The sequence below is a fragment of the Scyliorhinus canicula genome, chromosome 15 (assembly GCF_902713615.1).
Source record: "Scyliorhinus canicula chromosome 15, sScyCan1.1, whole genome shotgun sequence".
Lineage (NCBI taxonomy): Eukaryota > Metazoa > Chordata > Chondrichthyes > Carcharhiniformes > Scyliorhinidae > Scyliorhinus > Scyliorhinus canicula.
In genome coordinates, this window is record NC_052160.1 from 73,005,726 (window position 1) to 73,020,673 (window position 14,948).

Here is a 14,948-nt window from a genome sequence, read left to right on the forward strand (position 1 = left end):
GGATGATGTGGAGTTTAGAAAAAGGATGCTGGGCAAGATACCGGACCTGGACTCGCACAGGTTGGTCATGGGAGGGGACTTCAATACAGTTATGGACCAATCAAGCTCGAAAACAGGCAGGGTGCCAGCAATGGCAAAGGAACTAAGATGGTTCATGGAGCTCATGGCGGATCCATGGAGGTTTGGGCAGCCGAGGGTGAAGGAATTCTCCTTCTACTCACACGTGCATAAGGTGTACTCCCGGATTGATTTCTTTATTTTGAGCAGGGCCTTTCTGGCTGGGGTAGTGGACATGGGGTATTAGGCGATTACAATCTCAGACCATGCACCGCACTGGGTTGACCTGTAGGTTAGTAAAGACAGTAACCAGTGCCCGCACTGGAGGTTGGATGTGGGACTTTTGGCGGATGAAGGGGTGTGCGAGCGGCTGAGGAAATGCATTCAGAGCTATCTGCAGGTCAATGAAACGGGGGAAATTTCAGCAGTGGTGGTTTGGGAAGTACTGAAGGCAGTGGTAAGGGGGGAGCTGATCTCGATCCGGCTCATAGGGAGAAGTTTGACAGGGCAAAGACGGACCGACTGGTAAAGGAGATAATACAGATCGATAGGAGGTACGCGGAGACCCCAGAGGCAGGGCTTCTGAGGGAACGGCGGAATTTGCAGGCGGAGTTTAGCTTGCTGACCACAGGGAAGGCGGTGGAGCAGCTGAGAAAGGCGAGGGGGGTGATTTATGAACATGGAGAGAAGGCCAGCAGAATGCTTGCACAGCAGCTTAGGAAGAGGAAGGCAGCCAGGGAGGCACATGACGGTGAGGGGAACCTGGTTGGTGATTCGGTAGGGGTGAATAAGGCGTTTAGGGATTTCTACGGCAGGCTGTACAGGTTGGAACCCCCTAAGGGGCCGGAGGGGATGAGGCACTTCTTGGAGGGCCTGAAATTCCCAAAGGTGGACAGGGAAAGTGTAGAAGAGCTGGGGGCCCCAATTGGGCTGGAAGAGATAGTGGAGGGCTTGAAGGCCATGCAGGCGGGTAGGGCCTCGGGTCCGGACGGGTACCCAGTGGAGTTTTATAAAAAGTTCTCGGGGATACTGGGGCCAGTGTTGTTGAGGATGTTCTATGAGGCAAAGGAAAGAGGGGTGCTGCCCCCGACGATGCCACAGGCAACGATTTTGCTGATTCTTAAGCAGTACAAGAACCCGGAGCTGTGTGGGTCCTACAGGCTGATCTCCTTGTTGAATTTAGATGCCAGGTTGCTGGCCAAAATCTTGTCCTCTCGGATCGAGGATTGTGTTCCTGACGTTATTGGGGAGGACCAGACAGGGTTTGCTCAGGGCAGGCAGTTGGTGGCCAATGTAAGAAGGTTGTTAGATGTGATTATGATGCCCCCAGAAGGTAGGGAAGTTGAGGTGGTGATCGCAATGGATGCAGAAAAGGCTTTTGATCGGGTAGAATGGGATTATCTGTGGGAGGTACTGGGATGGTTCGGATTCGGGTGGGGCTTTATTGACTGGGTCAGGTTACTGTATCAGGCTCCGGTGGCAAGTGTACAGACGAACAGGGCAACTTTGGACTATTTCAGACTGCACCGGGGGATGAGACAGGGATGCCCCCTCCCCCCACTGTTGTTTGCGCTGGCTAAAGAGCTATTGACAATTGCTCTGAGAGCTTCAAGGGGCTGGAGGGGACTGGTCCGGAGGGAGGGGAGGGGGTGGAGCACAGGGTTTCGCTCTATGCGGATGATCTGCTTCTGTACGTTTCGGACCCAGTAGAGAGGATGGAAGAAATCATGAAGATTTTAGGGGAATTCGACTGGTTTTCGGAGTATTAGCTAAATATGGAAAAGAGTGAGATGTTTGTGGTTCACGCGGGGCGGGGGGGGGGGGGGGGGGGCGACGCGACTGGGAGAGCTGCCATTTAGATCAGTAGGGGGTAGTTTTTGGTACCTGGGCATCCAGGTGGCGCAGGAATGGGCCCGGCTAGTGGACCAAATGAAGGGACGATTTTCGGCGATAGGACTCGCTTTAGTTGTTTCTGACCGGGAGGGTGAAAAACGGTGAAAATGACGGTCCTCCCAAGATTCATATTTGTATTTCAATGTGGCCCCATCTTTATTCCACTGTCCTTTTTTAAGCAGGTTAACAGAGAGTGATCACGGGCTTCGTCTGGGCAGGCAAGATCCCGCGAGTAAGGAAGGTAATGCTTGAGCAGAGTCGAGGAGAGGGCGGGCTGGCGCTGCCAAATTTTAGCAATCATTACTGGGCGGCTAACATAGCCATGATCAGGAAGTGGGTGGTGGGGGGTGGGGTCAGCATGGGTGCACATGGAGGCGGCTTCTTGTAAGGGCACCAGCCTGGGGGCGTTGGTAACTGCGCCTCTGCCGCTCCCGCCGGCACGGTCCTCCATCAGTCCAGAGGTGGTGGCGGCCCTGAGAGTTTGGGGCCAGTGGAGGCGGCATGTGGGAGCATCGGTCTGGGCCTCAATTTGTGATAATCACCGGTTTTCCCCGGGGAGGATGGATGGGGGTTGCGGTTATGGCGGAGAGCGGGGATTGAGAGGATGGTGAATGTGTTCATAGAGGGGAGCTTTCAGAGTATGAGGGCATTGGAGGAAAAATTAGGGCTGGCGAGGGGAAATAAATTCAAGTATCTGCAGGTGTGGGACTTCCTTTGTAAACTGGTGGCAACCTTCCTGCTCCTACCGCTGAGGGGGACTCAGGATAGGGTAATTTACAGAGGGTGGGTGGGGGAGGGGAGCGTCTCGGACATCTATAAGAAGGGTATGGGGTCGGAGGAGACGCAGACCGAGGAGCTGAAGTGCAAGTGGGAGGAGGAGCTGGGAGGTGAGATAGAGAATGGTCTATGGGTGGACACTTTGAGTAGAGTCAACGCGTCCGCAACATGTGCCAGGCTCAGCCTGATACAATTTAAGGTTGTTCATCGGACTCACATGACAGTGGCCCAGGTGAGCAGATTCCTTGGGGTGGAGGACAGGTGCACAAAATGCTCGGGAGGGCCAGCGAACCATGTCCACATGGTCTGGGCATGTCCAAAACTTAGGGGATTTTGGCAGGGGTTTGCGGATGTCATGTTCAAGATTTTGAAAACAGGGTGGCGCTGAGTCCAGAGGTGGCGATTTTCGGGGTGTCAGAAGACCCGGGAATCCAGGAAGAGAAAGAAGCAGACATTCTGGCCTTTGCTTCCCTGGTAGCCCGGAGACGGATACTATTAGCTTGGAGGGATTCAAAGCCCCCGAAACTGAAGACCTGGCTATCGGACATGGCTAGCTTTCTCTGCATGGAGAAAATTAAGTTCGCCTTGAGAGGTTCACTGTTAGGGTTCTCCCAGAGGTAGCAAACCGTTTGTCGACTTCTTCGCGGAAAATTAATCGTCAGCAGACAGGGCGGGGGGAGGGGGGGGTGGGGCAGTAGTTTAGGTTAGAGTAGGGGGGGTAATAAGGGTGGGGACCTGTATGAGAGGTAAACGGCTTTTGCACTATTGTTATGGTTTCATGTATTTTGTTTATTTTGTTGTTACTATACCAAAATATCTCAATAAAATATTTATTTAAAAAAAAACACATGGAAAATATAAATATACCAGCTCCCATCTCCGAGTAAGCAGCTCAATACAGTTCAAATGTCACTTATAAATAAAATTAACAAAATAGGTTCACTAGCCTCTGTAGCGTATGGGGTCTGTAGACTCTGTAGAGTCTTTTGGACAGAGTTTCTTTCAAGATCAGCTCCAGTACATTCTGCTTAACAGCATTTGGCAAAAAACTGCTGTTCATCTTAAATTCGTAACTCAGATGTCAAAACTCCAGGCAGACCTGGTACCTCCCATTATTTACATAGTCTGTATCCTGCTAAGTCCCATGACCTACTTAGCTAGGACTAAACACCACTCACTCATAAATCACCTACACTCCAGGGAATCTCCAGAACACTATTCCATTAGCCTCTTATCTGTAACCAAGTAAGTCGTTAAAGTCAATAATTACCCTCACTCTTACAAGACTCCTTAATTACAGCTTTAGCAGGCACACAGTCTGTGTACCTTAACCCTAGTCCTTTCACAATATTACTGCACGAAACATACACCTTAAGCCAGGCTTTTAATAACATTATTGCAATAGATATAAAATACAATACAACAATTTCTATGTTCATCACACCATGCCATCCATTTAACCCCGAATGTTGACTACAGACCAGCTCAACTAAATATATTCTAAGCTCTTATAATATATCTGACATTTCTTAAAATCAAAAACCAAAACAGTGGCCAAGTGAATCTGCTTAATGCACAGTTCTCCAGGTGTAAATTACATTCAAAATTGCACTGTTTTTAAGAAATATTTTAAGTGTTTTTCCTCTTTAGTGGTTTCACTCATTTGCATTACACCAAACAAAATCTTGCATGAATCACCGCAGCATTTTACAGCATCGTTTAAAAATAATAATTGTATTAAAAATACCCCTTAGGTTGGTCACATGGTGCAGTTTTGTTAACCCAGCTGTAAACAGGTTCCAAATATCAGCATTTAAAACAGTATGTCTCGTCTATCGCCCATATGTAACCATATTATAAATAACTGAATGTCTGAAAAACTACGTGGAACAATTTATTCCTACATTGTGTAGTTTACACCTGGAGAACTGTGCATTAAGCAGATTCACTTTGATTTTTGATTTTAAGAAATGTCAGATATATTATAAGAGCTTAGAATATATTCAGTTGAGCTGGTCTGCAGTTTCTTAACAGTTAAAAAAGAAATTATAAGCATTTATTGGTGACTTTGCACCCAAAAGGTCTTAATTTTAAGTTCCTCTCTCAGGATCCACAAATAGGCACAATGAAGAGAAACTCACAATAATGATTCATTTGATCTACAAAGCACCGCCAGTTTCATAGGGATACTGGCTTTCAGCCTGATTCTTTTTAACCTTGTGCAAAAGATTGCAGCATGTTGATTTGAGGAGGACACAATTTGTTCTTGTGATTCCCAGAGTTTCTATGCTGCTTTGCTGACCCCAGGTGAATTGGTGAGAGTTATGTCAGAATTCTGGCTCAGTGTGCTTTGCCACAGGATCAGCTGGTTCAGCTGGCAGTGAGAAACAGAGCCATACAGATTAGGCAGGTCCGGGTTTAAACCCCAGTTTCGGCCAGGAGGAAGCAAAGTGCCATACTTGGCAACTGACAATATAAAATAAAGGTGCAGATCTGAAGAGGGGGCAGGAGCAGAGGGTATGTGTGTACATATGCATATAAATCATCGAAACTGGCAGAATAGGTGAGAGCGTCGATATAGTATCCTGCGCTTTATCAATAGAGTACAAGGAGGTTATGTTGAATTTGTATAAGTCACTAGTTCAGTCTCAGCTGGAGTATTGTCTCGAGCTCTGGGTGCCACACTTCAGGAAAGATGTGAAGGTATTGGAGAGAGAGAGAGATAGTGGGGGGGGGGGAGAGAGAAACAGAGAGAGAGAGGGTTGAAACAGATGCGAGAGAGGGTGACTAGAGAAGAGATGTGAAACAGAGAGAGAGAGGGTTTGGTTGTGAAACGAGAGAGAGAGGGTGTGAAACGAGAGGAGAGAGGGTGACAGATAGATGATAGATGGGTGAAACAGGAGAGAGGAGGGTGGAAACAGAGAGAAGAGGTGAGGAGAGAGGAAACAGAGAGAGAGAGGAAACAGAGAGAGAGAGGAAACAGAGAGAGAGAGGAAACAGAGAGAGAGAGGAAACAGAGAGAGAGAGGAAACAGAGAGAGAGAGGAAACAGAGAGAGAGAGGAAACAGAGAGAGAGAGGGTGAGTGAGTGAGAGAGAAGTGAAACAGAGAGAGGGTGTGGATGAACAGAGAGAGAGAGGGTGGATGAAACAGAGCGAGAGAGGGTGAAACAGAGAGAGAGAGGTGTGAAACAGAGAGAGAGAGGGTGAAACAGAGAGAGAGGGGTGAAACAGAGAGAGAGAGGGGTGAAACAGAGAGAGAGGGTGAGGGTGAAATGAAAAGAGAGAGAGAGGGTGAAACAGAGAGAGAGAGGGTGAGATAGAGAGAGAGGGTGAGACAGAGAGAGAGGGTGAGACAGAGAGAGAGGGTGAGACAGAGAGAGAGGGTGAGACAGAGAGAGAGGGTGAGACAGAGAGAGAGGGTGTGAGACAGAGAGAGAGGGTGAGACAGAGAGAGGGTGAGACAGAGAGAGGGTGAGACAGGGAGAGGGTGAGACAGGGAGAGGGTGAGACAGGGAGAGGGTGAGACAGGGAGAGGGTGAGACAGGGAGAGGGTGACAGGGAGAGGGTGAGACAGGGAGAGGGTGAGACAGGGAGAGGGTGAGACAGGGAGAGGGTGAGACAGGGAGAGGGTGAGACAGGGAGAGGGTGAGACAGAGAGAGAGGGGGTGAGATAGAGAGAGGGTGAGAGAGAGAGAGGGTGAGAGAGAGAGAGAGAGAGAGGGTGAGAGAGAGAGAGGGTGAGATAGAGAGAGAGGGTGAGAGAGAGAGAGGGTGAGAGAGAGAGGGTGAGATAGAGGGTGAGAGAGAGAGAGGGTGAGAGAGAGAGACTGGGTGAGAGAGAGAGACTGGGTGAGAGAGAGAGACTGGGTGAGAGAGAGAGAGAGGATAGAGGGTGAGAGAGAGAGAGGGTGAGAGAGAGAGACTGGGTGAGAGAGAGAGACTGGGTGAGAGAGAGAGAAAGATAGAGGGTGAGAGAGAGAGACTGGGTGAGAGATAGAGAGAGGGTGAGAGATAGAGAGAGGGTGAGATAGAGAGAGGGTGAGATAGAGAGAGTGTGTGGTGGAGGCAGACTCAATTGAAACATTTAGCAGGGAACGAAAATGTTATGCCAAAGAACAAGGGGCGGAATCCTCTGCTCCCGCACGGCATCGGGAAGGCCGTTGTGAACTCGGCCGCGTTACACAACGGCCTCGGAGGCCGCTCCTCACACCCTATTCACCCCCCAGGGGGCTAGGAGCGGCGTTCCGTAAATTTCGGCCGCCAGGCTCACTGCCAGGCTCACCGAGAATGACGCGACGGCGGCGCCTAAGTGACGTCAGCCGCGCATGCGCAGCTTGGCCGGCTCCAACCTGCGCATGTGCGGTTGCCGTCTTCCCCTCCGCTGCCCCGCAAGACGTGGCAGTTTGATCTTGTGGGGCGGCGAGGGGAAAGAGTGCGTCTCTTAGAGACGCCGGTCCGACGATCGGTGGGCACCGATCACGGGCCAGTCCCCTCCCGAGCACGGCCGTGGTGCTCACTCCCCTCTCCGCCCCCCACAAGCCACAAACGAACCTTTGGCGCCATGTTCACGATGGGAGCGACCAGGTGTGGTTGCCGCCGGCGTGAACAGGTCGGGAACGTCAGGCCGCTCGGCCCATCCGGGACGGAGAATCGCCGGTTGCCATAAAAAATGCTGACCGCCGATTCTCCGAGCGGGGGTGTCGTGAGTCGCCTGGCCCTACCGCGATTCTCCCACCCGGCGTGGGTAGCGGAGAATCGCGCCCAAGGTACAGGGTTGTGGGGAATAGGGCAAGTTAGGGTAAGTTGCTCATTTGAAGAGCCAGTGTATGAGCGATGGGCCAACTGGCTTCCTTCTGCACCGTAACAAATTCTGTGATTGGTCTCAGCATTAATTTGGGAGGGAATGTGTCTAGGGCTTCTGGCTTTGTCCAATATCCCATGCTAGATATGCGGTGTTTGGCCATGGGGCGAGGACAGGTTGGTGTTGTGCTGCAACATTCAAACAATCTGTTGGGAATCACTGTGCAGATTCACAAAATAAATTTGGGTTTTGCAGTAGAGGAAATCCAGTGCCGTTGAGCCATTCGATGGAAGAATGGTCAATGGCACTTCAAAGTGGCTCAAATGTCCCAAACAGAAAACTCCAACTTCTAAGCAAATCTCTCATGAGGCAGCGCGGTGGCACAGTGGATAGCACTGCTGGTTCCCCCTCACAGTATCAGGGGCCTGGATTGAATTCCAGCTTTGGGTGACTGTGTGGAGTCTGCATGTTCTCCCTGTGTCTGCGTGGGTTTCCTCCGGGTGCTCCGATTTGTTCAAACAGTCCAATGACGTGCAAGTTAGGTGGGTTGGCCATGCTAAATTGCCCCTTAGTGTCCAAGGATGTGTAGGTTAGATGGGGTCATGGAGATAGGGCAGGGAATTGGCCCAGGTAGGGTGCTCTTTCAGAGGATCGGTGAAGACTCAAAGGGCTGGTGTAGACTCAAAGGGTCGAATGGACCTCTTCTGCAGGAATTCAATGTGCCCATGGAAATAGAACTAAATATCGTAGGACGTGCCGTTCATAAATAACACTCAAGACAATACATACATTTGAATTGTAATCCACTTCTTACCGATGATCATCCATATTATCTATTTGCTTCTTCACATAGCTGTCTATCCGCTTGCGATATGTTCGATTTGTTAACTTTCCCACCATCCCCAGTCCGTAGGGTCTCTTTTCCTTAGCGAGCAGTTTCTTTACAGGTATAGCAATGCGTTGACCTCTCCTCTGTCCACTCACACTGACCACCTCCTGCCGTAAGCGCACCTTGGGCTGAGCAGCTGCTACTCCTTCTTTCTGTTTCCGCCAGCCCCGTTCCAATGGACTGATGATAGAAAACAACAAAGGATTCTTTAGAGTAACATTGACAAATCTAAACACTGTATTAACGAACACCGTATCGTGAAGAACCTCCTCAGTGCAGGGCTCCATTCAAGACCTGCGGAGAGGGTCAGCACTCGAGACTTACCCCTCTTGATAGCACCAGCTGCCATGTGGTAAAGTCAAAGGTTCAGTTGCAATGTTAGCGAATGGATGAATGGGTGAGTGAGGGGAGTACGACAAATTCCACAAGCCGACCACTCTCTGGGTGAAGAAATTTCTCCTCATCTCTGTCCTAGATGGTCTACCCTGTATCATCAGACTGTGATCCCTGGTTCTGGACACACTCAGCATCGGGATCATCATTCCTGCATCTACCCAGTCTAGTTCTGTTTGTATTTTACAGGTTTTAGGGCTTTCAAAAACAAAGTTGACTATAATTGGAAACTCACGGTGGTCACAGATTGCCCAGAGTTTGAATTTATCCAGAATATTTTGCTGCAAAAATCATTAATTCCCACCCCTGGAAAACCTCAGGCAGCCAAGGAGGTTTTAGTTGGAAGGTTTGCTGACGTTTGTTCCCCATCTTGTGAATGAGGGAGGTGCATGGGGCAGAGGCAAGTGGGACAGAGAACCATCCTATAGATAAAGGAAGTCTGCAGAGAACGAACATAGGGAGCATGGGGGAAAATCGGGGGAAGAAACGCTCACGGCTCTACAGGGAGACAGTATGGTCTCAATGGGCTGAACAGCCTCTTATGTCATATCAAATGTATGATTCTGTGTGGAGGCCAATCATGCCCGAGGGCTCATCCTGCAGATAAAATTATAGCGATACCAGCATTCTCGAGCACTTGTCTACATTAGAACTTGATAATTCAATGGAACAAAAGTCATACTGTGATGTGTTTTTAATAATCTCTCCCAACAAGTTAGTCTCGGCAGAATTTTGATTGTTGGGTTCATTCTTTTCTTGCCCAGTGGAAGACCTGCAACTTACAGCATTAGATGACTTTTCTCAAGTTCAGATTTATCCAAGGCACTGCCGGTCAGGTCAGTCTGATCTAGAGAGTTGGCCTCTGCCTCCTTCGCAGTTTCGGCAGGTTCAAATACCTCATCAGGATAGGTCGACAACTCTTCAGGAAGGGCTCCTTCCTGGCCAAAAGAAATAAAAAATTCAAGAGAGAAAAATCTCAGCAGATTTAAAACTATTAAGTTCTGTTAATAATCACGCCATTCTGGTTGAATGTGAATGATATACTAGCTGTACACCGTTCTCTCCTTAGTTCTGAGGTTTATCCATTCTTGCACAATGGCCACTAGATGGAGATATTGCAAAGCCCATCTTGCAAAGTGGACAGATGCTTGTGCAGCGTGAGAATTACGAGTTTTGTTACTGTGCGGTCTATCATTTCCACGTGCTAACTGGCTTGTATTCTCAATGAGCAACTTACTGCAGGCTTAACCCCTTCCACCAAATTCAGTGCCAGAAAAATACTTCTGGAAAAGTAATCTCCAAAAAACTGCCAAATACAGAACTGTGTAGGATGTTCCTAATGGAAACCGGAATGGATAAAAAATAATCTCTTCAGTTGTCCAGCATTTCTCTTGCCAGCTGTCAATTATTACAATCAAAACTCAGCAAATAGTCGAGAGGTTCTTCAGTTCGAGAGGATCATGTTCCATAGATTTTCTCTGGTTTATCCAGTGTCATCCATCGTTGTCCATCAAACACTGACCATGGACTTCAGTAAGGCGTTTGATAAAGTTTCCCATGGCAGGTTGATCGAAAAAGTGAAGTCGTATGGGGTTCAGGGTGTACTAGCTAGATGGATAAAGAACTGGCTGGGCAACAGGAGACAGAGGGTAGTGGTGGAAGGGAGTATCTCAAAATGGAGAAAGGTGACTAGTGGTGTTCCACAGGGATCCATACTCGGACCACTGTTGTTTGTGAAATACATAAATGATCTGGACAAAGGTATAAGTGGTCTGATTAGCAAGTTTGCAGATGATACTAAGATTGGTGGAGTTGCAGATAGCGAGGCGGACTGTCAGAGAATACAGCAAAATATAGATAGATTGGAGAGTTGGGCAGAGAAATGGCAGATGGAGTTCAATCAAGGCAAATGCGAGGTGATGCATTTTGGAAGATCTAATTCAAGAGCGGACTATATGGTCAATGGAAGAGTCCTGGGGAAAATTGATGTACAGAGAGATCTGGGAGTTCAGGTCCATTGTACCCTGAAGGTGGCAACACAGGTCGATAGAGTGGTCAAGAAGGCATACAGCATGCTTGCCTTCATTGGATAGGGTATTGAGTACAAGAGTCGGCAGGTCATGTTACAGTTGTATATGACTTTGGTTAGGCCACATTTGGAATACTGCATGCAGTTCTGGTCGCCACATTACCAGAAGGATGTGGATGCTTTAGAGAGGGTGCAGAGGAGGTTCACCAGGATATTGCCTGGTATGGAGGGTGCTAGCTATGAAGAAAGTTTGAGTAGATTAGGATTGTTTTTGTTGGAAAGACGGAGGTTGAGGGGGATCTGATTGAGGTCTACAAAAGTATGAGAGGTATGGACAGGGTGGATAGCAACAGGCTTTATCCAAGAGTGGGGGTGTCAAAATTACAAGGGGTCACGATTTCAAGGTGAGAGGGGGAAAGTTTAAGGGAGATGTGCGTGGAAAGTTTTTTACGCAGAGGGTGGTGGGTGCCTGGAACGCTTTACCAGCAGAGGCGGTAGAGGCGTGCATGATAGCATAATTTAAGATGCATCTGACAGATATATGAATGGGCGGGGAACAGAGGGAAGCAGATCCTTGAAAAATAGGCGACAGGTTTAGATAAAGGATCTGGATCGGCACAGGCTGGGAGGGCCGAAGGGCCTGTTCCTGTGCTGTAATTTTCTTTGTTCTTTGTATGTCACGCTCATGGCAATGGGGGTTATCTTAAATCACGCTAATTAATATTGACATTTAACAATGCAAAGCCACATGCAGTTCTTTAAGAAAACTGATACTCTGCAGGTGTGATATTGTCAATTTTGGACCAAAAAAGGATAGGTCAGGGTCATTTCTGGATGGTTTGAAGCTAAATTCAGTGGCTGTCCAAAGGAACCTGGGGGATCAGGTGCATAGATGTTTAAAATGCCACGAACAAGTGCAGAAAGTAATCAAGAAAGCTAAGGGACTGCTGGCCTTTAGATCTAGAGGATCCAGTATAAAGATGTGGAAATTGTGCTGCAGCTACACAAAACCCTGGTTAGATACCACTTGAAACACTGTGAACAGATTTGGGCATCACACCTTAGGAAGGATATTTTGGCCTTGGAGGGAGTGCAGTGCAGGTTTACAAGAATGACGTCTGGATTACAGGTGTTACGTTATGAGGAGAGATTATACAAATTAGGTCTGTTTTCTCTAGAATTTAGAAGGTTAAGGCGTGATCTGATCAAAGTCTTCAAGATATTAACAGGGAAAGACAGTAGATGAAGACTTTCCACTGGTTGGAGATTCTAGCAATTAGGACCTGCCCATTCAGGAGAGATGTTAGGAAGTACATCTACAGACAAAAGGTGGTAGAGGTTTCGAACTCTCTCCCACAAAACGGCAATTAATGCTAGAGCAGTCGTCAATTTTAAATCTGAGATGGATACATTTTTGTTCAACAAAGATATTAAGGTATTCGTGCCAAAGGAAGGTAATGTAGTTCGGCCACTGATCAGCCATGATCTCACTGAATAGCAGGGCAAGCTCGAGGGGCTGAATGCCGACTCCTGTTCCTATGAGCGGGCTAACTTAGGCAGTTCCCTGCAGCAAAACACTGCAAACAATCCTACATATAGCGAGATTGAGCATTTCTACATCAGGGCTGGGACAACGTGTGGCTCTTTTCATCACTTATTAAAAGAAACTATTGACCATTGCTTGACTGTAGTTTTTACACACCTGTCCTCAAGAGAGTGGCGATCTCTCTGTGAGTTCTGTGATTCAGTACCTGAGCACATTGCTTGAGATTTTAAAAGGGACATTGTTCATTTAAAAGTAAAAGGCAGTCGGGAGACTGTAGTGGACTTCACCCAGGAGGCCCAATTGTGACTCACAATTAGTTTGTCGGCAGAGCTAGACAATTGGACAGGAAAGCTATTGTGGAATGATTTCTCCCAATGTTGTTTATGTGCTTTCGGGCAGGTTTGCCCAAACAGTCTGAGAAACAACATTGATTGTCAGGGCAATGCTGGCGATGGTGTACGTGAATTATAGAGGAAATCGTAGACACTATCCCATTATGCGTTTCTCCTTGGAGCAGCCTCGTTGCAAATGAACGTAATTTAGTCTGATCAGGTTGCACAATCCCAGTGCCTGCGTGGGTTTCCTCCGGGTTTGCTTCCACAGTCCAAATATATGCAGGTTAGGTGGATTGGCCATGCTAAATTGCCCCTTCGTGTCCAAAAAGGTTAGGTGGGGTTGCTAGGTTACGGGGATGGGGTGGAGGCGTGGGGTTAAGTTGGGTGTTCTTTACAAGGACTAGTGCAGACTCGATGGGTCGAATGGCCCCCTTCTGCACTGTAAATTCTATGAATCTTAAACTTCCATATAGGAGGCAGCAAGGCAGACAAAAGGGTGTTATCCTTAAATGAGGAATGTTCTTAGAAATTTACCTTTTTTCTCCATCATCTTTGAAGTGAAGTACCCCAGTTTTAAAGGAGGCAAAAGCCTTTCGTCATATGTAATCTAACCATGGAAATACTATGAGCAGAAACCCACATTAGGAAAAACAATAATTACAACTGTGTGCAAGAGACTGGGCAGGCTAAAAGTTCATCTTTAGAATTTCTGGTTCATCAATGTCCATTGGGGTTTCTAGTCACTCAACTAATTTGCTATTCATTAAAATAAAGCACTGAAGCGTGGAGATTTAACCAACACCATCCTTTCATCAGAAAACCTTTCAGCATTGCCAAAGTTCACACTGAGCCCTCTCTGCTAAAGCTTTGGTCATGAATTGCTTGATAGTGCATTCGATAGTGCAGGAAGTTGGCACTGCCTGCTGCTGAATAACACAGCAGGATACATCTTTTCAGAAAAAAAGAAAACTAACTCCATGCCAAAGGGATAGAATTGATAGTGATAGAACAATTTGGTAAATAAAGTGTGCTCAATAACAAATAGCATCTTCAACGTAGTCAAACATCTGAAGGTACTTCCTTGGACCATCATCAAGCAAAATTTGAAAGGGCCCAAACAGGAAATATTACGACCAAAAGCTTAGTCAAAGAGGTAAATTTCAAAGATCATCTTAAAGGATGGGAGAGAAAAGTGGCAGCGAAGTTTAGGAAGGGATTGCTACGCTTCGAACCCTGGTACCTGAAAACATGGCCACCAATGGACAGGCTATCAAAATGAGGCATGGTTAAAGAGGCCAAAATTAGAGGGGCAGATATCTTGGAGGATTGTGTGGCAGGAGGAGATTACAGAGATAGGAAGTCGTAAAGTCACGGAGGGATTTGAAAATAAAAATGGGAATTTAAAAATTCAGACATCGCTTAACTGAGAGTCAATGAAGGAAGGACAATAAACACAGAGATGACAGGAGAATGGAACTTGCGACGTGTTAGCAGATGGATGACCTCAATTTACAGAGGGCAGAATGTGAGGCACCAGCCAGGAGTGAATAGTCAAGTTTAAAGGTAACATGGGTACGGATCTGTGTTTCAGTAGATGACTTGAGGCAGGAATGGAATCAGGTGAAGTCAGGGAGGTGGAAATAGGAGGTCTCAGTGATGGCACAAATCTATGATTAAAAGCTCATTGTGCGATCAACTAAGAAAGACACCAACGTTACGAAGAGTCTGCTTTGGCCGCAGTGTTCGAGGATAACTAGTGAATGGAGCATGAGACAGAAACCAAAACAATATTTCAGCAGTGGAAATTTCTGCTCATCCAGTAATGGATGTTGGATATCAGTTTGATAATTTACAACAGTGGAGGAGTTCAGGTCGAGCCACGCATCGTCAGAGTACATGAAAATTAATGCTGTATTTTCAGATGATGTTGTCAAGGGGCAGCACGCAGATGAGAAATAGAGTATTGGAGGACAGCAGAACTAACAGGGCAGGAGCAGAAACAGAATCAGTTGAAGGTGATTCTCTAGCTGCAATGAGATAGTTAAGAATGGATGCAGGTGAGAGCAGTCCCACCCAGCTGGACGACATTAGAGGAGGATGGTTTGGTCAACCGTGTTAAAGGCTGCAGACAGGATAAGGATTGATGGGCAGCATGGTGACTGAGTGATTGGCACTGCTGCCTCATGGCGCCGAGGACCCTGATTCGATCCCGGCACCAGGTCACTTT

At 47.5% G+C, this 14,948-nt stretch overlaps 1 protein-coding gene across 7 annotated transcripts in view; it reads right to left on the minus strand.

The window, feature by feature from the left end:
* The window catches only part of rhbdf1a (rhomboid 5 homolog 1a (Drosophila)), a 497,373-nt gene that overhangs the window by 62,249 nt on the left and 420,176 nt on the right, over positions 1 to 14,948 (minus strand). For all 7 annotated transcript variants that reach the window (XM_038819453.1, XM_038819449.1, XM_038819450.1 and 4 more), the window contains 2 exons: positions 9,595 to 9,749; positions 8,344 to 8,598 (listed from right to left, as the gene is read on the minus strand). In XM_038819453.1, the coding sequence (XP_038675381.1) occupies positions 8,344 to 8,598; positions 9,595 to 9,749 (410 nt within the window). The remainder of the gene's footprint in view (positions 1 to 8,343; positions 8,599 to 9,594; positions 9,750 to 14,948) is intronic.